Below are 22,707 nucleotides of genomic sequence, written 5' to 3'. Positions count from 1 at the left end.
TAATTAAGAAATTTATTTAATAATTTTAATAAATTGTACAAAAAAAAATATATAAATAAAGTAATAAAAATTAAAAAAGGAAAATAATTAAATTAAATTAAAAAAATTAAATTTAGTTTAGAAAATTAAGAAATATATGTAAAAAAAAATATAATATAAATAAAAAATTAAAATTAAATTAAATTAAAAGAATTAAGAAATTTATTTATTTAATAATTTTAATAAAATATTTTAATACAAATTATAAAAGAAAAATCATTCAATATTTTAAAATTAAAAATTTTTAAAAATGGGGTTTTTATAATTTTTACATAAATAATAAAAAAATTCCAAGGAAAATAATATCTTCCATATTTTTCCAAACTTGTGCTCGTCTTCATTCAACAAGTCACTTGGCTTGCGCTTCTTAAACGCACCCAACCAATCATTTTGCTTAGAAAAATCAGTGCAAGCGCGTCGCTCATAAATCATTCAAAGTGTCAGCGCGCAAAAACCAACTACTTTTGTGCGAAAACAAACACCATTAAAGCAGTGTGCAGTGCAACACACGTTGCGGCTGTAAAGCCAATAAGCGGCTTGGGGGAGTCGAAAGTGCTCCAGCGTTTCTATTGCATTTCCACGAAATACTTTGCCGTTAAAAGCGTGAAAAAATCAATTTTTAGTGTGGCGCACGCAAACGTGTGGTTGACAACAAAAACAACAGACAACAACTTGTGCGCAACACTAAAACAACAGCAGTAAAACGTCAAACAATAAACAGTTGGCAGTGCGACGAAGATTTCGTAGAGAAAAACACAGGCGCGAGCGCAAAAATGTTGAAAAAAAATTCGCAAATAAATTTTTGCAAACATAAATTTTGCAAATTTTCGAACTGTCGATCAGCGCGCAGTGCAGGCAAAGCGGATGAGACGGCAAGCGGCCACAGCGCTTATTAGCTGCAGTTGTTGCGGCTGTTTTTGTTGTTGTTACGTTGTTGGTTGCCGTGCTGTTGTGCGAATTGTTGACGCATATTTTTATGAACATGTGTAACAAATAAATTTCTGCCTAAACAAATAAACAAATCGGTAGCAAGTAGCTTGCCACGTCTGTCAGCGAAATGTGACAAACTGCGTATCGAACGCACTTAAATGCGGCTGCAAGTGACGTTTGGGGCATGCACGTGTGTGTGACAGTGTGCTTTTAAGCACTTAAGTGGTGTGTGTATGGGCTTGCAAAATTGCATGTGTGTGTGTTAGCAACTCATTTTCGCGCAGTCTTTGTTGTTGTTGTTATTGTAGATGAGCTGAAATGTACATGTATATATTTATTGCATATTTAACCAAAAAACTCAATATTGCGCGCAATTTCACCGACAAATCGTCAACGAAATATTCTCAATTCTTTGCTGCTTCTTCTTCCACCAGCCGACATATGTTGCGAATTTGTTATGGTCGCGCCGCAACGGTGTCTGGTGGCAAGTTGCAACAGCACAGCTAATAGATTATTAGAAATTTGTTATAAAATCTTGAGTTGTGGCAGCTGTGTTCGATTTGCCAGCCGCCAAGCAATTGGCGTTGCACCGCGCGCAAATGCGAAAAATGCGACAAAATGTAAGAAAGCAACAAAAAAGTGAAACATTGAATATAAAAAGCTGCTGCATCTCTTCAATGTACAAGCAGCAGACAGGTCTACTCTATTTGCGTACAAATGTGGCTAATCGCCACTCTAGCTGGCCGGCTGGCGGTCTGCGTTGGCTACCCAAATGTGAAACACTAATGATTTCTCACTTATTTTTGGCAAATCATTTTTCAATTTGTTCGCAATTTTTTCTTATTCACTGCTTTTTGATTTTTATTTTAATTTTAATTTCTGTTTTTCAAAATTTTTTTGAAAAATTTTAAAAAATTTTTTTTTTTTTAATTTTTTTTTCCAAATTTGTTTTAAAAATTTTTGCAACATTTAGAATTAAAATTATTATTTAATAAATTTCGTGTTTAGAACTTTTTAAATTTTTTTTTGTAATTTGTTATTTTTTATTTAGTTTTTATTTTATTTTTTGCACTTCGTTTCTCAACTACTATAATTATTCAACACAATTTTTAGCAGCATTGAAAAATTGCTGACAAAATTAACGCAGATTAACATAAAGTTGTATGGCATTAATAATCTGACTTTTCCCCTCTATATAACATTTTTTTCTTCCACTTTTCGCTGCTCTTCGTTGCGCACTGAGAAATTGCCTTGCTTTGGGGCAATCATAATTCAATACAAAATCGCAATTGCTGCGCCGCATAAATTTGTGTACGTTGATAAATTTCGTAGACAAAATATGCGCGTTGTGGTGCATTTATTTTTTGCGAAGCGTTGCAAAGTATGCAAATTTTTGCTGGCAAATGAAGTGTAGAGTGATTTCTTTTGGGGCTTAGGCAATTTGTGGCGGAGGCGTTTATGATATATATTTTTTTGTTTTTGTTGTGTCTTGTAAAATTTTAGCAAAATGATTGTGAAGTATATTTTTGGTTTTTGTGCTTTAACAAGAAATTACTTTTTAGAAAACTTTTTAACATTTCTCTTTATCAAAAGATATTTGTCTGCGATTTGTAGATTTTTTGTTGATTTTCATGAAGGAACACTGTTTTAGCAGTTGTAATTATCAAATTGAGTATTTTTTTTATTGAGATAAGGAAATATATGTATATACAATTTGCCTTTTTACCTTGCAGGCTTTTAATATCGATTTTTTGTTTTACTTAATATTTTTGATTTTTTGTTTATTTTTTTATTCTGTTATTCTGCTATTCGAAACAAAATTAGTACTTTTATTTTATTTTTAAGACAAAATTTATTTTGATAAAAAAAAATTCATTAATTTTTCTTGAGCTTATTGAGAAAAAATAATTTTTTTTAAAATTGTTTTTGTTAAAAAACTTTTTTGGTACGAAAAAATTTGTTTTTAAAAAAGATAAATTAACAATTTTGCTGTATTTTTAATTTTTAAAAATTAAAAAAAAGTTTTTTTGATTTATTTTTTTTTTTAAGTCACACATAAAATTTGTCAAAAATAATTTATTAAATTACTGTTATTTTTTAATACAAAATATTTAAATGGATTTTTTATATTAAGAAAAAATGATATTTTTTCCAATATGAGCATAATTTTTTTAATTTATATATTTTAGTTTTATTTCTAACGATGTTTTTTTTGTCATAATTCACATATACATAAAATAAGTCGAAAATAATATATTTTTTATATTTTGGTCGTCAAAAAAAATATATATTTTTTTGTAAAGTATTAGTTTAAAAAAAAAAATCTTTTTATATATTTGGAAAACAATTTTTAAAATCGTTAAAAAGAAACTTCCTACACAAATTTGTAATGTTACTTTGTTATTGTTCGCTTTTGAGAATTCCCGCAAAGTCTTAAAGCATCTGCAAAACATTAGAAGAATGACAAGAAAATTAAAGTTGCCATGCAACAACAGCTTGGAATGGTATTTATTTTTTATCTATGCGATTGCTTGGCAACATTAAAAGCCGCAACAAGGCTGGGAAAGTATGTAAATGAAATGTTAGAGCAAAAAAACAAATATTGTATTGAGTTCAATGATTGCTTGACTGACAGACAGCGCTGCAATGGCGTTCAATACTAACAGTAAATAGTTACATACAAACATATACATATGCATGTGTTTATATATGTATTTTTATGCCCATCACTTGCCGCAGTAGCAGCTTTAACGGCGCCCTTTAAATGCCTGCAATTTATTACTAATGTCTGTTGTTGGCGCTGCCAGCGCTGCTGCTACATTTTATTGTTGTTAAATAGTACAAGAAAATATTGTTATTGTTTTTGTACTTAAATGACATTAATGGAAAAAACAAACATGTGTAATTAACACAGGCCAAGTAGCGCAGCAGATAAACTTTTCACTTCCTACCGCCCGCCGCATTTATAGCACACACGCACGCATACGCACACATACACACGTGTAAGAAACTGCAGTGTCTTTCTCCAATATCGCGGAAAATGCGCTGATTTTGTTTTTTTTTTGTCTCTTTCAAACCAGCCTATTTTCACACTCAACCCACCAATGGCCGTATCATTTCCAGGCCAAGCGGCAAAATCGCGCGCACGCCATTTAAGAAATGCAAAATATGCTTGTGGATGCTGAAAATAAAAGCGTTGAACTTGGCGGCAGCAGTAGAAGAAGAAGAACTGCTGCGGCGACGGCGACAACGCGTACATATATGCGCCGAGCGCTGCTTTATGGGCAGGACTGCGCGCTGAGCGGCCTTAAAGGCGCATATGAAGTCATTAAAAGTGGCAGGCAAAGTGATAAATTGTGTAAAAAAGTGCGCAAGTGTGTGTACGTGTGTGTGTGTGTGTTGGTGGAAGTAACAGATACGCGCGTTTGTTTATGTGTGTGTTGCAAGCAGCAAAGTCAAGAGCTTCCAGCAAGACTGGGTTGACTGACTGTAGTCTACTCAGCAGTAAAAAAAATAAACAAACAACAATAAAAAGCCTACAAGCACAGAAACAAAAACAAAGAGGAGACATTAAAGCAGAGAAAAAAGCTGTAGTAAATGTAAAATATATCTTCAAGTGGATCTGCAGCTTGCAACGCTAACCAACGCAGTACGCGCGGCACATTAATGCAACAAACTGCATTTTTACACAGCCAACTGCGCCTTACAGCGGCCGCCCTTTCAGGAACGCACTCAAGATCAATGGCATTTTTGACATTTCAAACAAATCAGAAGGTCACAAGTGCCAACAATGCTACAGCGTTGCTGATGTGCTGAACATATGAGGGATCATGCGAGTTGCTCAGTAGATAAACAGATATTAGATGGGAAAATTGTTGGGGAGCATAGCAAGGGGTTGTGTAGACAGAAACTAAATTTAAAGGGGATAATAAGTGTTGTTTGTACGTGTATAGCGGGAGTTTGTTGATGATTTTGACAGAAGAACTGATCTACGTGCTTTATATTTGTTTGGTTATTTAAATAAACGCTGCTTAAGAAGCATGAGTAGGTTTCTCAGACGCATGAAAATATGATAAGGTTCATGTATTAATTATAATTTTGAGACATAAATATGGTTCCCAAAGTGTAACGTAGCGAAACGCACACTTTTTACTCAAAATAGGTACGCAACTTTAGCTTCAATTATCTAGCAAATATATGAGATAAATAAAATATTTCAAATGCAGTAATTTTTTACTAAATGCAAGCTTTTATTTGCTATATTATTTTGTTGCTAGCATTAGAAACAACTTCAGCAAGCTCAACAATATTTTTCAGCTAATTTAAGCTCCATTTTGAAGCTTAAAATTTCCAATGAACGTGCGCCTTAAATAAAATATATTAAATACAATAATGATCTAAAAAATTTGAGCTTTCATTTGACAAATTATTTTTCTTACTATCACTAGAAAAACCTTCAGAAGCCTAATACTTATTTTTCTACTCATAAAACTCCATTTTTTACATATAATTACAAGCGAACGTATGTTTTAAATAAGATAATTTTAATATATTAAATATACACAAAATGTAGGCTTTCATTTGTTATATTACTGATCTTCGTAGCATTAGCAACACTTTCAGAAATCTAATATTTGCCACCCAATCAAATCAAACAATGCGCGAAAAAAGTGTTAAACACCGCAAATACTTCTCTTCTCACACCTTCTTTCGTATCGTAAGATAAGTGAGCCGATAATATTATGTAAAATCAGCATGAATTATGCAAAACAAACTGTAATTGATATGCTATCAATGTGGCAAAGAAAATATACAAAAGTGCTCTAGTCACACCTACAAAGAGCACTTAGAACCCACCCAACAGCGCAACACGCACACAACGGTACGGTACATAAAAAGAAGAAAACTGTGTAAAAAGCTGAAAAAAAACCACCGACAAACGCACAACGCAAATGAAAACATCTTTTAACGCATTATTTATCGGGACAAACACGCGTACAAATATTGCCCGATTTTTTCAACGTTCAATGAAATGTTAAGCGCCAAGTAAAACCACAGACAGCAAGATTGTCTATTTTCGGGGGTGGTGTGAGTACACACTGTACGCACAATTGGAAAGCTATTTTTTCCGTTATGGGAAAACGTTTCGCTGGCAAACACTTTGAGGAAATATTGAAAGTGTCTGCTTGCTTGCAAGTAGCCTGCAAGGAACGACCGTTGTTTGGGTGTGCGCGCGACCTTTTCGTTGGCGTCAATTTTTTCTGGTTGCCCTTTTCAGCTTGCTTGCTTTGTATTGATATTTACTCTTGACTTGTACAAGCGCTTAATTTTTCCGCACAAACAATGAAGAAAAAGGAAAACAAATGGTGAAAGGGATTTGCTAGCTTGGTTTGTAGAAAGATTGTAACTTTGCTGACTTTTGGGTTTTCCTCAGAGGCGAACAGACTTTTTTTCATTGCGTGTATTTTCGCTTTTCTTCAGCCGTTTGGTAAGTGTTTGCTGATTTGGTGTGAGTTTCGAAAATAAAGTCATTCGATAAATAGGTCTGCGCAAGGTCATAACATTATAATATTGACAAGACAATTTTTACGCCTTCAATTGTGTAAAAAGTTTGGCAATTGCGTTTATTATTTGTTTAGTTGTCAGTGCCTCGAAACCTCGAAAAGGGAACACGTTTCCCTCATATTTTTTTTTTTACTTTATAAATTTTTATTTGAGTTGTTTTTGTGCGGAAAGGCGTATATTAGCTGGAGTTCGAAGGGTTAGCTAATGTTAAAATGTCTAGTAAATTGTTTGACTTTGATTGAATTAAGTTTGCTATTGGATACCTTGAGGAAAAATTATAAAGGATGATGTGGGTTGGAAGCAAATTTGCTGTGGAAAATTTTAAGATCAAATTGATATGTTTTTTAAAGGCGGTGAGCGGTGCTGGTTTGCAAGCAGAAAATGATTTTCGAAAAATAAATGTCGTTTAATAACTGTTTAAATGCTATTCTTTTTCTGAAAAATGACCTTTACTGGTAATATTTTTCTAGTTATAACCACAAAAAATTTAGTTCTCGTTTTTAAAAAATTAAAATAAAGCCTTCAAAGGCAGGTTCTTGTATAAAACATAATCTGTTGCATCGACTTCTTTGTTGAAATGTATTGAGAGCAAACTTCAAATAAGCAATTGATAGGAAAAACTTAATTTAAACGTTTTTAAAGAGATTACAAAAATTTTTTTTGGCTGCTAAATTATGTGTTTATTTTTTGTTTAACTCGTTTTGTCATTAATGCTGACATTTTGTTTAAAATTGCCTGACTTTTAATGTAAGTGTTTTCTGGTCCATAACATAACAACTTATTTCCGGTTTTTAAGCTAGAAATAAAAGCTTTACCACGTCATGTTCTCTAAAACTATACCATCTTATAGCAATCTCACTGTTAAAATTTTTTGGCAGAAACATTTATCGTTGAGTTGGAAAATCTAGATTTCGTATTTCGACACATAAATATGTTTTATAGAGTTTTTAAAACTTTTTATCACTTGCTCGGTAGCATTAAATTATTATTTTTTTCAACTAAAAAAAAAACTCAAATTAAGCGTTTGCCATTATTTGTGACTGTCTTTTTGAAAATGTCTGATTTTTAATGAAAAATTTCTTTAGTCTGCATAAAATTAAATTCAATTACCATATTTCTAAGCCGCAACTGAAGCCTTTACCTCACCATGTTCTCTAATTACACACCATCTCCTATCAATCGCTTTCAGAAAACCCTTCCTTAATGCGCTCGGTTCACTTACCTCTTTATCTTTGGCAGCTAATAGTTCAGCATGATTGTTTCCTACCGCATGCGACTTAATTGTTGCACTTCCACTGTAGTAACCAATTGTGGCATCGGTTTTCCCACTCTCACCACTTTCACCGCCATAAATTTCCATGCGCTTGACTTCCGCGGCGGACATTGCATGTTCATCGTCATTATCAACGCCATCCTCATCATCATCAACAGCATCTGCATTATCAATGCAATCATCGCCAGTCGCATTGGCTTTTGTTTTTCTTGCACAATTATTTTTATTTAGACTACAACTAGTTACTTTATTGCTATCGCTACTGCTAACATTTAGGCTAGTATCATCAGTTCTTTGACCACATACGCTCGCATCAATACTCTGCTCCATCAGATCCTTTTGATTTGTTGCATTGTGAGTACGCTTGCGCGCATTCGCATTCTCATCGGCATCCAAGTCGCGCTCCTCCTCGTCCAACTCATCGCCATGCTCATTGTCGCGCACGCGCTTCACCAATTTCATTTCCGCTGTGAGACTGGTGATCAATTTGCTAGCATCGACTGCGCTAGCGCTGCGACTGCCATCCTCATCCATATCATCGTCGTCTATATGTGGCGCGGCATGCAACGGCGAGTGCAGCGGCGACTGTTGCTGTTGTACGGCAGCTGCTGCAGCAGCAGCGGCGGCTGCGGCCGCTGCTTCCATCATCATTTGTTGTGCGTGATTGAAGAATAGCTTGGGATTGAGGCAACCGTTGACGCCGTTCAAGGCGGCGCTCAGCGGCGAAACGCTGCTATTGCCACACGCGGCAGCAGCTGCAGCGGCAGCGGCAATACTACAACCGTCTGTGGACAGTGGCGGCGAGGGAGAGGGCGTATTCGTTGTGGCGGCCAACAAATTGCCACCGTTCTGATGTAATGTTATCGCCGCAGCGACGCTATTCAACAGTTTTGTGTTGTTGTTATTATTATGATGCACGCTATTCGGGCTGTTGAAGCCCGCGGCAGCGGCGGCGGCTATGCTGCTGTATGCAGCGCTGGTGGGCGAAAGCAGTTTGGTGCTTGGTGGGATTGTTGTAGATGTTGTGTTTGTGGTGGTAATGCTTGTGTTGCTGTCTGTGGCGGAGGCGCTGCTGTTGGCGGCAAGTGCAATGGCGGCCGCTGCGCTCAAGTCGTCTATGTCAGCCGGTATTTCGCTGCTGTTAGCGTTAGCTTGTGTGTTGGTGGTGGTGCTGGTGTCTGTGTTGGTGGTTAATTGATCCTTCAAGGTGTCAACGTCCTTATCCGCCAAGTTAGCGCGCTGCAAACAAAAAAAGAAAGAAAGAAGAAGATAGTCAACAGTTATTAAAGAGAAGTTTAAAGTATATAAAACGTTAGTCCCGATTTTTTATTTGTTTTTCTGGCAAATCCAAAGTTCATTCATACAAAGTTTATATTATTAAATTGTTTTTTATTTTTTTTTTCGAAAAATGTAGTCTCAAGAACCTCGCTGTAACTTCAGAACATAATCCTTAAATGGCATCGCTTAAATTTTGCAAGAAACTGCAATATGTGCCTTTTCTAAAGAGCGTTCAAACATGCAAATCCCATAAGAAACACCAACACTATAGTCAGCGAAGTTATCGATTACTAAAAACAACAGCATTAAAGACAAACCCCACACACAATTATTAAAGTATACTCTTATAATAGTTCTGCACCATATATTTGCAAACACTTCGCTTATAAATCCCTAATTTAGTTCAGTCATAGTACGCTCAATGCATTTCTATTTCATTTTGTTGCTGATACAATCGAAAGCTTATTGCTTCCGGTAAACAAACGTCAGCCAACTTAGGCCAAAAAGTGGGCACATACTTTTACTAACACAACAAATAAATTTTGCCTAACTTTGCATTATTTGCCAACGCCTTTTTCTCTTGCGGAGTGTGGGTCACATTTGGGTAGACTAATTTGCCAAACATTTAAGTAAAGTCGAGGGTTTAATCGTCGGCTGTAGCATTACCTGCTACTCCTACCTTCGCGAAGTAAAAATAGTTTTTCGAATTGTTAGGTTTTTTGGCAATTTGACCAAATTTTATAGTCAAGCTTATCGATACGAACGATAAACTATAAATTTCGTAGTCAAAAAGTTGTAGTCGTGCGGTAACAGACGAAATTTTCGTAGGCACTTGTAATTACAGGGGTATATTGCATATGGATAGCTTTATTTGTTGGCATTACTTCTAGCCGTTTATGCGCTCTTCTCTTTACTGTTGCGGCCTTTTTTTTGGCTATGGTAAAAGTTGTAACGTATTAATTTGGCCAAATTTAACCCGTAATGACTTTAAAAGTAAAATTAATGAGGGTCGCACTGCTGCTGGTTAACGGAAGTGGTGTGGTAAGGCGCCAGGCGGTATTATGGCAGTTGGTGTGAGTCCAATGAGCGTTGAAATAAATTGACAGTAAGGAAACTAGTAAATGCAGTTGATTTGTTGTTGCAAGTCTATGTGTTTGTTGCTTAATGGGACACTACGAAAATGTGAGTGAAAAGAGTTTGCACATAAGTTTTTGTTTGCAGGCGTGTGTATAGCTATTATTGGGCGCAAGGAGTGGCATGCTTAGTGAGAAAGAGAGCAAACTGCTATTAGTGAATTTATTAGTGTTTGCAATCCTAAAACTATGCTACTTATAAGACTACTTTGTGGGCTATACGCCCAATTACATGCTTTATTATTTCTTTTTTTTTTGGCTTTTGCTACTTTTAATGTGTAAAAGCCTGTTCTAAACTTATGCTGATTTCAATACCCCAAAATATTACTTTGTTGTTGTGAACGACTTTTGCTGTCTGACGGCAAAGGCCGTCAGAAGTCATTAGGATGCTTGTGTTTCAATTTCGGTCATTTTCTGGCTATTATGGTACTTGTGTGCGGTAGTGGTTATACAAATTTTGTAAACTTTAAATTTTTTCAATTTCTTATTATATTTCAATATAATGCTTAATTTTTACTTAAAAAATATTTAAAAAATTGACTAAATACACAGAGCAATATAACAAACAATAATATAAATAATATATTTTTATGAAAAGATTTTAATATGTATATGTATATGCATATATAAATAAATTAGATAAATTCATATTTATAAAAATAAGTTATATAAATAATAAATTTATATATTAAAATGTTTTCTTTTAAATATTTTTTTAAATTTTAATTTTTTATAAGAGTAACTTCATACAGAATATTTTATGAATTTTTGTTTTATGTTTATATAATTTTGTTTTTGATTTTAATGTTGTTTATAATATTTTTTCTATTGCAATTTGGCTTTTTAAAAAATTTTCCCAATTTTTCCTAATCTTGCGAAATTTATTAATTTTTAATAATTTTATTTTGATTCGAATAGTTTTTATTTTTTGTAAATTTTTTTTTTAATTTATGTTAATTTTATTTTTAAACTTTTTTGCCAATTTTTGTTAACTTTGTTAAGTTATATTTTGATTTGAATAGTTTTTATCTTTTGTTATTTTTTTTTTAATTTTTGTTAATTTCTTTTTTAAATTTTTTGCTATTTTTTTTAATTTTTTTGCTAATTTTTGTTAACTTTTTTTTAATTTTTGTTATTTTTTTTAATTTTGTGTAAATTTTGTTTTAATTTTTTGCTAATTTTTTAAATTTTTGGTCATTTTTGTTAATTATTTTTTTTTTTAATTTTTCTGACTTTTCTTTAATTTTTTTTCTAATTTTTGTAATTTTTTTTAATTTTGTGTAATTTTTTTTTAATTTTTCTTAATTTTCTTTAATTTTTTGTTAATTTTTGTAAATTTTTTTAATTTTGTGTACATATTTGTTAATTTTTGTTTTAATTTTTTTTTAAGTTTTGTGTAATTTTTCAAATTTTTTTAAGCATTTATTAAATTTTAGTCAGAAACTATTCAAACCTCTTTACAGCTATGTAAGTCCGCTTTAAAGCCATTAACTGATTTCTTTTTCACTTTTTACTCTTCTCCAACAGCCTTAACCCGCATCTGTCCTTCTGCCGCTTTCTAACCGCCCGCATCATTTACTTCGTGGTCGAACTTGTAATCTGGTGATTAAACATTATCGACTTTGAGCAATGACAATCATGAGTCGAGCCAAGAAAGCCGACAGCTGGGCGAATAACTATTCAAACAGAGTACATGTAGAGTAGCAAAGCTACTGCCTATATCCTTGTACAACTTGTGGGAAAGGATTTTATTAGCAAATTTCTTTGCTTTTCGAGCTGAATGTGCTGCAGGCTATTTTCGCAGGAATGCGTTGGACAAAAACAAGCAAGCCACGATGAAAACTCAAAACTTTAAGGAGCAAACAGAGGAAGTGTAGAAAGACCAGAGAGTAGAGAAAGTATGTTTGAAACCGAATGAACATAAATATATTGAAATATATATATGTATGTGGGGCAAGTAGCGCTGCTGTTAACTTACCATAGCTGATGACGATAAAAACACAAAAAACACATGAGTTTGAGGATTAAGCGCGATTGAGTACGAAGTTGAGGATAAGAGCGCAAGTGTTGCAGCAAGCCGTTGCTGAGATACAGGTATGTGGACAATATACAATATACATACATATATATACATAGTATGTATATATTTAGCACAAGCATTTCGAAAATTGCACTAGCGTTAGGGGGCTAAGAGCACTATGAAACGCGCTAACCACGACGGATGTTGCCAAATGCTGGCCAACTGTCGTCGTCGTCGTGTATTGGTTTGTGGTATTAAAAATCCATTTGTAGAAATGACGGCGACGCAAGCGAAGTGCCTCGAAATGTTGCTGGCATCCAAAGAGACAGACAAAAATTTCAATGACATTTTCGTTGTACAAACGTATATTACTCGGCTCGTTGTTGTTTTAATAGTTGACGGTTGACGATGACGTGTACTACAACAGTTATGTTGTTGATGCTTTGACAGGATATGGAAGGATTTTACATTTGGTCATAACGCAGAAACTCTTCGCATTCCCCAACTATGTAGCGCGCCTTTACTCACGCTCATTCTACAGCGCAGCTGTATATTTGTTGCTGTTGCTGTTGTTGTTGACGATGTTGTTAATGCTTTGTCTTTCGCTCGTGCCCACTCGGCGGCGTTCCGTTATGAAATGGGCAAGGATTTGAAGCATTTATAGCGCAGGACTTGGCAGCCGGAGCGACAGAACGCGTGTATTTGCTTTGTTTTTGCTTGTTTGTGTGTGGCGCGCTGTTTTGCCGTCTAGAGTAGCCTTTGGCAATATTTGTCATCATAAATACTTTTCGCTTTTACATTTATTTATAATATTTAAGCGCTGCTTAATGCGCGTTGCGGCGCGCGGCGTGAGGCGCGTGGTGAAAAATGAGTGCGGCGACTGACGGCTGGCGGCGCTCGGCTGTCGTTTGTGGGTAAGCGAAACAAATAGTGGTCTAACAACAAAAATGTCAATATAGCGAATCGCTGCAAGTTAAATATGCCAGACAGCTACAAAAACAATAACAACTTGTAGAAATTTAGCGTTTGTAAACAACCCAGACAGGACTTGTCTCGCCTCGCCGCGCTGATTTCTCTTGCCGCGCGCTTTAATGGCTTAAGCGCGCAAATTACTTTACGAAAAAAATTAGGTTCTGTTCAACAGTCTTATTGGGCAGTGTGGTGGCGGGGTGTGGGCGACACAAAAACACTTGAAAATCGATTATTATTCTATTTAATAATTCATAAGTTCTAATGAGTGTGGTAATGTGGCGATTGAGGGGTGTTGTGCGCGCTTTGTTGCTTGTGAAGTGGGTGGCTGAGGGGGTGCGGGACGCGAATGAGTTTGCTTAAGTTGTAGACGAAATGCAGCCGTGCGGCAAACGCTGAGTGGTAGGAGTCTAAGTACTTGTGTTGATGAGTGTTGCAATTGTCGTTCGGCGGAGAGGAAAATAATTCAGCAGAAAGGCAGCAAAGTGGGGTTTTCGTAAATAAAAATAAAAAGTGATAGAAAAGTTGAAAAAAGTAAGCAAATATTTTAAAAGTTTATATAACCAAATGAAGAAATTTATAAATTTAAAACCAAAATTAAAAAAATTAAATTAGAAATACCTAATAATTAAATTAATATTTTTTTTTAATTTTTAATACTATCAAAAGTTAAAATTTATTTTTTTTCTGAATAAATTAATTAATTATTGATATTTAAAAGAATTAAAAATTTTCCGGTCAAGAATGATAAAATAAAAGGTGGAGAAAACCTAAAAATGCTGATTAAATAATTAAAAAAAGAAACACAACTTAAATTTCAAGAAATATAAACATAGATAATGAAAAAGTTTTAATATTTAACTAAAAGAAAATTATAAAATGTCTTAAATAAAATAATTAAAAACTATTTAACACGGCTGAAAAAATATCAAAAAGTTAAAAAAAATTATTATTTAATTAAAAAAAATTTAAAAATATGAATTAATTACTATTTTTTATCTTTACTAAAAATGTCAGAATTTTTAAATATTGACTGAAACAAATATAAAAAGAAAAATATTTAAAAAGTAAAAAGAAAAATTATTGTTAATTAGTTTTTAATAAACAAAAAATAAAAAAAAATTAAAAAAAAAATTAATTTAAAAAAATTTACTTAATTTAAATATTGATTATTATATAAAAAAACAATTATATAAAAAGAAAAAAATTCATGAATAAATTTTATAATTAAAAAGAAAGAGTGTTCTTAAATAATTAAAAACTAATTAACAAAGCTAAGAAAATAACATAAAATTAATTACATTACTAATTAATTAAAAAAATTAGCAATTAATTAGTAATTAAAAACAATTTTTTTAGTTATTAATTAGTAATATTTTTAAATTTTTTTAAAAATTAGTAATTTTTTAAATTTTTCTTTAATTTTTAATAAAAATGTTTGAATTTTTAAATTTTTATAAATAATGGTCCCAACAATAATTTTATATCATTTATATAAATAAAAAATATTTTGTTTAGTTTTGGCAATATTTTGCAGTATCCAAAAACTTTTAAATTATTGTGCATTTAAAATTCACTTAAAAAATTATACCACATCTACATGCCACTGCTGCATATTAAACAAATATCAATTTAAAAACAACAACAAGCTCACGCCGTCTACAACGAGCACAAGTCCACAGCGTCTATTTCTAAAAATATTTCCTTTGTGTTATTTTGCTTTATTTTTCAAATTTCTATTTCCTTATTCCAAACAGCCTCGCCTTTTATCGGCTGCCGTTTACTAAGTCGCTCTATACCAACACGTCTCGTCTCGTCTTCTGCGTCTCGTCATTTCTTTGACACACGCTTTGTGCTTTGCCTTGTCCATTGATCCACACAGTAGCTACAGCCTTGGTTGGCACTTGTTGAAATTCAATCCTCGTGAGAATGCAGGCACTTGTGCGACCAAGAGCTGATTTAGCGCTAGTTTTTGGGGTAAGCTCCATGCTGTGATGTGTGGATGTGAGTGAAAGGCTTGGACATTGGCTGCTGCGATGATGGAGCGAAAGCTGTGAAGGTAGCACGGCAGAAGCTTGCTTGTTTTTTTGGCTTGACGAAGAAGTTTTGATTGTCAAACAATCGAAACAATGCAGGTGATAAAAGCACAAAACAGTTAGAAAGCTTTAAAGTAGAAGTTGCTTAAGAAGTTAACTCAATATTTGTGTTGAACGAAAGGGTTTTTTGCTGATGTTGGATATGTTGTTGCTTTAAACCTTTTTGTAGTAAAATGCTATGAATTAAATGAGTTGAGCGAACATAACCTCAAAATTAATGTGAAACAAAGGGGTCTATAACGCAATTTGTTATATAATTTGAACCATAACTACTTGTTGTAGTTGTAGTAGCGGTATAAAGATTCTGCAAATATATTTGTAGCATGCTACCGATTTGAAACTTCGGAATTCTTTAAGAATCCTGTTAATAATCGACTTTCATAGTAATGTATTCTCTCTCTTTCTCGCTTTCACGCCACTTCTTGCAAATGTTTATGTTGTGCTATAAATATTTAATAAATTTATATATAAATTTGAAAATTATTTCGAAAAAATATATCTCTCTCTTTATATACGGTATACATATATGTATTCCGAATTGTGTAGCGGAGGTAGCACATAAGCTCTTTCTAGGCTATTTACTGCCATATACATACTTCAAATTCTTGCCACATACTTGCTCTACAAATCAATTAATCTTTTAAAATATAAATTTCAGCAAACTTCCGGCATGCTATTTGCACGCTCATTACATTTCCCAGCTACAACTCTATTTTTTGCGTTCTCTTTTTAACCCACAGTTTCTTTTTGCGCTCAGACCTTTGCGCCTTTGTAGCGCTTGAAAAGTGAATCCAAATGAGTTAATTAACTAAAATGCGGGCGGATTTTCAACTTTTACGAATGTCTTTGTACAAAAAAAAATTATATATCTCTCTACAAACATACAAACAACAACAACACATGTGCGTCTATCTAGGAATTTAAGCTTTTAGGGCACTTTTTTGCGTTTATTTGCGATTTTCGGCAACCAAAAAGGATTGAAAATGTGCGCTCGAATGTAAGGAGCGGTAGTGCGGGCGTAGTGTAGCAGTTGTATAGCGGTAAATTTGTGCGCTCAATGCAACCAATGGAGCTAATATGAGTGTATACGAATATAACTGTGTTTTCGTTACTTTTTTGTGTAGGAGTTCCGTACCTATAGGCCGATAAGTAGGCCGGAGTATGCGGCTCTTGACTTAACCATATGCTACTTATGTTTGCCGAGCACTTATGCCAACATATTTTTTTTCATATAAGTGCATTGCTATAGACATATGCCTTTAAACATGCTTTATTAGCCTCTTCAGCGTTAATATTTTTCGCTATTGAATCGTAAAACATTTGTAAGCACACAAAGCAAGTGGCTGGCGCGCTTTATTTGTGTATTTTTTTTGAAAAATTTCTCTCACAGGATTTATTAGTAATGCTGCTTACAGTTTTCAATGCATTTCAATTGCTTAAAATTTTTGCTTTTGTTTTATTTTTTTAATAACAATTTTCGTTTTTATTTCTTGCTTCACTTGTTGTTTTTGTTTCCATTTTTGTTGTTGCTTTTATTATTATTAACACAATATCCTTTGCACTTTTGCTTCAGTGCAAGAGTCAAAAGTGTAGTGTCCGCATATGCAGCTGAGTGGAGAGTGTAAAAATATAGCATGCGAGAAAAAAGTTAAGCAGAGCAATTAAGCGAAAAATACTTGAGCTGACTGGACACGATTTGAAAGGAATATGATTTTTAACAATGGTAATGATGTATTACCAGTTAGTTCAAGTATTTTATTACATATATATCATATAATAGGTTAAAAAAAAAGTTTATTAAGAGAAAAAACAATTTTTTAGCAAGAGAGTGAGACATAAAAAGAAAGGAAACCATTTCTTAATACTTACTGTAACTTTAACTACTATAGAATAGTTTGAAGAAAATAAAAATAATTTTGTAAGAACTATAATATTTATAGGCAGAGAGAGAGAGAGAGGGAGAGAGAGAGCTGTGGATTTAAAAAAAAACCTATTTTTACTGGATGCCGTAAGTTTTCAATGAAGACTAGAGCATTTCATAGAGAAAAGAAAAAAGTTGTAGTGGGAATAGAGCTACTTTTAGAGAGAGAGAGCAAACAAATACGGTTTGGGAATAGTAATTTTTTTGGAAGCTTCAAATTTTATATAATCTATAATATTTCAAGAAAAAATTAACAATTTCTGAGACCTTAAATATAAATTTTTAATTTTTTTAGAGAGAGAAAGAAAATTTCAGAAAAAGAACAGTTTTTAGAAAAAATCTAAGTTTTTAAAATTTTTTTTAAAGAGAGGGAGAGAAAATCTCAAGAAAGAAAAATATTTTTTAGAGAAAATCTAAATTTTGAAATTTTTTTAGAGAGAAGGAGCGAAAATCTCAAAAAAAAATTTAGAAAAAACCTAATTTCTCAAGTTTTAAATAACCTATAGTATTTCAAAGAAAAATAAATATTTTCTGACATCCTGAATCTAAAATATTGAAATATAAATTTTCACAGAAAAAAAACAATTTTTAGGGAAATTCTAAATTTTTAAATTTTTTTTAGAGAGAGGAAGAGAAAATTTCGAGAAAAAAAATTTTTAGAAAACATCTAAATTTCTTTACAGAATTTTGTTTTTTTTGTGAGAGAAAAATTTAACTGAATACGTTAAGTCTTTCAGCGAGAGCGTGAAATATTTTAAATAGAGAAAGCGAGAAACAGTCTTAAAGAAGTAGCTTGATATTTATACCAAATCAAACCATTTTCTTCTTTTTTAAACAAATTTCAGTTTATTTCTTCGAACTCCAAAAATTGCAACAATGCCAGCGCAAGCTGAAAACGCGCCAAAAATCAAATACCTACATGCCCACATACATATAACGGCTGTCCCCAGCCTCGTGCCAGCCACATGTCACCAAGAAACAATACTTTGAAGTACCCTTATTTCGATATTTTGCCTATAACAAAAGCAAAAAAGGGCTATAGCCAACGCGTAGAGGGCTCAAGAGCTGCATGGCGCGTTGAAAAACAAAGAAAAAGGCATTTTTGCCACACAAACACACGCACGCGTGCACGTACGTTCGTAGGAAGTCAGGCTTACCCCTTGCACTTGAAGTTTCTTATTGCAGTGTTGCGAATTGTTTATGATTTTCAATACGACAGCGACTGTGTGCAAAGATTTGCGCAGCACATATAGGAAGTGCATGTGTGTGTGCGTCTTGCCACATTTTGCATATGAGTGGCTGCGTCTATGCCTATGGCATGCAGCGCTTGGTATGACATCATGCAACATGCGGCATAAATCTATACATAACGTATGTAAGCTTATGCTATGCTGTGCTTTCTTATGTTTTTTATGTATGTGTGTGTGTGTGTGCGTGCAGTTGCCACGAGTTCATTGTGCGCCTTTTTCCATTGTAATTAGTATGGAAATTATTATTTCGATTGTGGCTGTACTTGAAGGCAACAACAAAAACAATTACAACAACAATAGCAACAGCAGCAGTTCAAGCTATGTGGAGGGCCGCAATAATTACGCGCAAGCAGCCTTTGAAGCACTTAAAAATTGTGTCGGCATGTGCTTATGCCTGCTTCTATGTGTGTGTAGGCGTACATTTGCATTTCCTTGCAGTCTGCAGTCAGTATAGGGGCGGTTTTTTAGCACAATAAATCAAAGCGAATCAATGAAGTGCGGGCTTGCATACGACGGATTTTTACATTTTTTGCAAAAAAATATATTTTTTTTAAATTTTTTTATTATTTTTTGTTTTTTACTGTTTTTGAGTTTTGTTTGCTTTTACATTTGTCCAATATGCCTTCAAGTGACAGTTGTGACAGTTGGTTGTTTGCCGCAGACGGCTTTGTTTTTATATTTTGCGCATTGCTCATTGATTTCTCATTTACGCAAAAATCAGCAGAGCGCTTAAGTTATACAACAACAAAAGAGAAATAAAAATCGAAATAAAAATAAAAAACTCGTTTATATTTGAAGTATGTCACAAACGCGCTGTCAAAGTACTTGTCCATCTAGTTGAAGGTGATTGCTTTTGTTGTTGTGTGTTTGGGTTTTTTCTTTTCTTATAAATTTCTACAATTTTGCCCCGAGAAAAGCCTATATTTATTTAAAGCAGCTAAATTTGAACAATCAATATCATGCAACATACAAAAAAAGATAAGCTATGTGACTTATCTGAAACTATAGAAAGTTGGGTGTGAAACCTTGCTAAGCTCTGGAACAACAATGTGTTAATCAGGTTTGTTGTCACTTCTGTTAGGCACTAAAATGCGCTTTTTTACTTACCAAAATTTTAGATAAAATTTTCATATCACAGACAAATTACCTAAATTCTGCATAAAATAGAATTGAATGTGAAATGGTTTCAAACCTTGTTAACTTAACAATTTTGTGTTTTTCTTTTGAATTTCTGCAAATCTTTCTGCGAAATTTATTTGCAATGTATAACTTAATAATTTTTGTAAAAATTATCAACGTGGAAATTGCCTTAACGCTGTATTCATCTTAATCAGAAGAATTTTCATTTGCGTCTTGCATTTATACCGGTTTGAAACTGCGCTAACCACATAAAACGTGTTTTTTTTAATACACACTAATATTATTTGGTTGAGATCACTCTGGAAAATTCATTATAGTATATGTAAATTTATAAGTCTTAAAGTGAGAAGACTTTAAACGCAGGCTGTGGTTAAAAAGGTTTGAAACCTTGCTAAATGTTGCTTCAAAATTTATTTATATATTTGTATAATATTTAAAAAGTTTATATTTTTGTCTTTTTTAAGTGAAAAATTTTAAGCAAGAAATTATTAATAATTCTTATCAGAATTGCTGCTTCTTTGCAATATAAAACATTTTCAATATTAAATTGGGTTTCAAGGGTTTGAAGCTTTGCTAAATATTTAGAAAATGTGTTTGCGAGTTTAAGCAGTGTGCTGCGGGTGATATAAAGCTTCGATAATTAATTTTCCAAAGGCTTTGTTTTTCCTCTATTCAACTCTTTCTAACTACTCCCGAACGTCTAATAATGGTTCAAATAACTAAAATCTAGTCTCTGCAATATTAAAAAATATGTATTTGTAACTTTGTTTGGCTTTGGAAAAAAAATATCGGGCAATGTGTTTTTTAAATTTTCCTATACTTTATATAAAATTAAATGTATGATTCTTTTTGGATTTATTACTCATTTGTGCTGAGAGTTTAACTTCTATTTACTCAAATTAACGCTACTCAATAACTTTTTAATAACTTTTAAAAGAATCTTTGAATTATTTTTTCAATTATGCACAAAGCACCACTCCCACCATTAAGCTGATATTACCTAAGTAGGTTGCCATATTTTCCACGGCAACATTTAAAATAATTTCCAATTACACACACATTAAACAGTAACATATCAAAAGAATTTCAATAACTCCCGCCACTGACACGAAGCGATTAAAAGTTTCTTAAGAGTAAGATGAATGCCTGCGTAGATGAGAGGCGGGGTTTGAAAAGCATGTGTGACATGAGACAATGCAAGTGAGGTGGTTGTGAAGCGGAGGAAGTAGAGGCTGATTACTGAGAAGAAGAACTGACAGCAGTTATAGAAAGGTGGCACCAACAGTAGAAGCTGCTGGCGTGGAAGCTAAGCGGAGAAAGCTACAATTGAGGTTTATATATATGTACATATGTATGAAATGTTATTTTTATGTATAAACATGAGCTTGTGTGTACAAATATAGGCTTTTCAAAAAAATTTGTATCGAAGTTAACGTGTAGAGGCAAGTGGAAAATGACTTGAGCAGCGCGTTTGTTGGTAATTTTAAAGCGGAAGGCGTGTGGGTGGAGATGAGTGTGGCTCAGAAGCAATTTCACATATGTACATATGTGTATAAGTGTGCATAACTGTCACATAACCTTGGCAGACTTGTCTTTGACTTTCTATGCACGCATTTCTGCTTTGGCAACAGCTCATCAGCTTAGAAGTTGTTTGATTACAATGAATGCCTGCCTTCGGATGCTGGCGGCTGGGCTGCTTGATGGCTGTTTGGTGGTGACGCCGGCGCAACAACCCTTTACATTTTGTAGTTGTTTTAAAATTTATACACATTTTTGTATGGCAACTTCTTTACGCTCAAACACACACATATAAAAATATATATTATACGTATGTGTGCACAAGCTCCCAAACCAACAACAGTGCTCAACAAAAGTATGTAGCAAGTAGGCAGGCTATCAAAAGTGAAGAAGCAGCGCATAAAAATGCAAAAATACACACCCTTGTGTATATGGGCGGGGGAAGCAGAAGCTTGTTACGTAAACATATTTGTGGGTATGTGTGTTTGCTAATCATTAAACGCAATTTTGCTCAGATGGCAATTAGAAGAAATTGTCTAATTTTACGTATACATATGTATGTATATAGTTATCCATATGTATGTGTATGTGCCTACAGAGTCTTAGCTAGGCCGGAGTAGGCTGCTTATGTAGTAAAGGGTTTGACAGCACTTAAAGAAATGGAAAAAACTGAAAAGTTGTTGTATTGTTTTTATTTCATTTGATTGGCAGGCATGTGGAAAATCGAAGAATCTCATTTATGTAAATGAAAAAGTGGTACAGTTGGTGACAAAATATGCATATATACCCGTGGCGCTGCCTTCTATTTATAAGCAATGCTATTTTTATTGAAACTCACTGGCAGCTCCGATACGAAGCACCTTAATTTCACTTTTTGTTGTTGGGGGATAAAATAAGTAGATGAAGCTAGGCACATCACTACATATAGAGGCTTGTTTTAGTTGCTGGCATACAGCTTTCATCAACAACTTCGCTTAATTTATTTATTTTCGCGCAAACCTGCAGTTATTTGCAGCATACATTTAGGCGTTTTGACTTCTGGAGGCCTTGTATGAAACTCGTATCACAAAAATTTTAAACTGCGTACACTTATTTGTCAGGAAATCTAAAATTTTCATGTATTGCATACTTTTATGAGCTAAATTATATAACTCATCTGCTCAATCGTGCTTGATTTTGTTTATTTTTTTTGACAAAGCATGAGGGAAGCAGAATCATTAACAAAATGTGAATTTATAATCAAAATCATTAACAAAATGTGAATTTATAATTTCCCAAAATTAACAAATATGTGGGTATATAAACTTTCTCGGCGCACAAAAGTATGCTTTGCGCTTATGTGTACTTTCATTTGTATAAATACCGGCGCAGACCACAAAAGCAAAGTCGCAAAAAAGTCGACTCTTTCAATATAAACCAACAAAACGCATATCTTTCTATACACCTGCTACATATGAGGTCCTTGCATATGATATTCGTAAATCTGTATCCTTTTTTGTAGCTGCCGCTCAGCAATCATTTCGTTTCGTTTTTCAAAGCGTTCTGTTTACTATCTGAATAAATAATTAGTCCAAC

At 33.4% G+C, this 22,707-nt stretch overlaps 1 protein-coding gene across 4 annotated transcripts in view; it reads right to left on the bottom strand.

Annotated features, from left to right (window-relative positions):
- Positions 1-22,707, bottom strand: part of LOC120774364 (homeobox protein cut) — a 214,985-nt gene that overhangs the window by 90,202 nt on the left and 102,076 nt on the right. For all 4 annotated transcript variants that reach the window (XM_040103951.1, XM_040103950.1, XM_040103953.1 and 1 more), the window contains exon 3: positions 7,757-9,046. In XM_040103951.1, the coding sequence (XP_039959885.1) occupies positions 7,757-9,046 (1,290 nt within the window). The remainder of the gene's footprint in view (positions 1-7,756; positions 9,047-22,707) is intronic.

The sequence above is a fragment of the Bactrocera tryoni genome, chromosome 4 (genome assembly GCF_016617805.1).
Source record: "Bactrocera tryoni isolate S06 chromosome 4, CSIRO_BtryS06_freeze2, whole genome shotgun sequence".
NCBI classification, from domain to species: domain Eukaryota; kingdom Metazoa; phylum Arthropoda; class Insecta; order Diptera; family Tephritidae; genus Bactrocera; species Bactrocera tryoni.
The sequence above is the reverse complement of the archived record's forward strand: the minus strand, read 5'-3'. Positions and strand labels throughout refer to the sequence as shown.